The following is a 2244-nucleotide window of genomic DNA, read 5'->3' on the forward strand; positions in this document are numbered from 1 at the left end:
GCACATGAGCAAATACAGGAGGTAATGCTTCAAAAAAACAATCTCTTTATTTCAACAGAAAAGGAATGAGCGTAGCTATCTCGAAAATGGAGTGAAGGGTCTCGAGAATGGAGTGAAGGGTGGCAAATATTAAAAATGCGCGTTATTATCAATAAAAAAGATTAGATTCAAGGAAAAGTAACGAGGTTCAACATGCAAACATAATTACTCAACCATTGACAGAGTATTGGCAAACATAAATACTCTACCATTGGCAGAACATTGATATCTGGGGGGGTGATTCATATATTCAAATGTTATAATTCCTAAAACTAATTAATTTCAATGTAAAGTAGAACGGGCACAAATTAATAATAGCGCCCCCCAATTTTCAATACTCCGCCGCCCTTGAGTACTCCCCTCAATAATTGAGCTAGCTACTCCAACATAAAACATGCGTACACCGTAACGGAAAAAATTGTCTAAATGTCCAGTGTAATGTTTTAAATGTCCACTTAATGCTTACTTTAAACTGGCAAGAGCTTTAATAAATTTTTGCGAGCTAATTCTATTGATAGCAGTGTGCTGCAACCCAACAAAAACGGAATCAATAAAAAGAAATACATCCTTATGATCTTGTGGATAAGCTATAGAAAATACATAGTATGTTGCATAGAGCGTAAAAAGGACTGTGTCTAAAGAAAATGAAGTTACGTCAACGAATTGTCGTCCTTCGACGCACAATAGTAGCCTGTCAGGCTTCAGTATGTTTTTACCAATAACCAAAACCCGTGGATAGGTGGTGCGGGTTATTTTGTTAGGCAAATCATCATCTTCCTAAAACATACACAAAAAAGAAAATGCTTCAGTGTTTGAACGTTGCCTCGATGAATGCACTGTATGGAAAACGTTTCTAGTAAATTAAAGAACATCGACACAAGCGTTGCATGCAGTTCACAAAGAAGTCTTTATCATTGCTTACCGACAGCATTTCCATCAGGCTGTTTTCAGACGTTTTCTTGGTTAGCAAATGGACTAACAGCATCACTGAACTTGTTGTTTCAAAGTCTGTTTAAAAGTTAACACAACTTAGCATTTATAAAATATTATATTTTCCTTAAATATTGTGATAATAGATTTACCACGCGGAAAGCATATAGGGATGACAGTGTCATCGCTACACCTTGTAATTTATAACACTCTGTAACTAAAAGCGAGAGACTTGCCAGGTGGGAAACGGATACGTATTAAAGAAACAATTGCCCAACATAAAATTCGAAAAAAAAAAATGGCTTTATTAGCTACTAGGCTATTTTTACTTACCGGAGGAGTCCTCTATTCCTTCTGATACTGCTTTTTCTAGGCACCTTAAAGTATTCTTGATGAATGGTCTTTTTCGATATAATTCTTTACAGTACTTTAAGATTGCTTTTCGATAAGTAGAGAATGAAGACTTCATGTCTTTAACGGCACAATCATCTCTCATCACAAAATAAATTGCAAAATAATATTTGTGAAATATCTGATTTATTGTAAAATATGGTGAAAGCAAGACTTTGTCACAATGTAACGTATTCAACCCCTAACCCCTTTAAGTGTGGATAAAGGAGGATATTGTTGTACGATATCTTCAACAGGAGCAACTGTAGTCAATATGTTTCTTCGTCTGATATCGTAAGTTGAATTCATTAATTCTTTAATAATTCCATAATCTTGAATGGATGATGATTTGCGGCATTCACTTTGCAAGTGCAAAATATGCTCCTTGTGAATGGTCTCCGTTGTGTTGTTACATGATGGTACTTCGCTCCAGATATTTGTTTGTCTTGGCCTTCCTTTACGAGGAGGAGTCACGCTGCCCTGGACATCAAAGTCAACAGTCGATGATTTTCGTTTCTTTTTGTTCTCGTATTTTCGAACATGTTTAAATCGATTTTTGATTGATTCAGACCAAGACCCCTAAAAATTTTCAAATCACCACTTATTGTATATATTTATGACTTTTGAAGAAAAGCGCACACTTGTTCATTTTCCTTAAATAGAAGAATGTTGACTTACGCTTAGACATTCTTTGACTTTGATCATTATGATAAATGTGAGGGAACATGCAGTGATCTAACTAGATTAAAAGTTTTAGTTATGCTTTGTAGCTATAAACAGAGCATCATTTAATTCTTTCATGGGAAACACAATAATAGGAACAAGTTCAAATTCAGGCAGAAATGCTCGCCTGTCGTCGTTTGTGGTAAAAGAAGTTTGTGCTAA

At 35.3% G+C, this 2244-nt stretch overlaps 1 protein-coding gene across 1 annotated transcript; it reads right to left on the reverse strand.

The window, feature by feature from the left end:
* Nucleotides 1-260: 260 nt before the first annotated feature.
* On the reverse strand, nucleotides 261-1462 carry LOC124451610. The gene is made up of 3 exons (XM_047002225.1): nucleotides 1303-1462; nucleotides 962-1047; nucleotides 261-816 (listed from the first exon to the last, which is right to left on the reverse strand). Exons 1-3 carry the CDS (start codon nucleotides 1436-1438, stop codon nucleotides 502-504), a joined length of 537 nt encoding a protein of 178 aa, XP_046858181.1. The 5' UTR covers nucleotides 1439-1462; the 3' UTR covers nucleotides 261-501.
* Nucleotides 1463-2244: the final 782 nt, after the last annotated feature.

The sequence above is a fragment of the Xenia sp. Carnegie-2017 genome, unplaced genomic scaffold, assembly GCF_021976095.1.
Source record: "Xenia sp. Carnegie-2017 unplaced genomic scaffold, XeniaSp_v1 HiC_scaffold_24, whole genome shotgun sequence".
Taxonomy (NCBI): Eukaryota; Metazoa; Cnidaria; class Anthozoa; order Malacalcyonacea; family Xeniidae; genus Xenia; species Xenia sp. Carnegie-2017.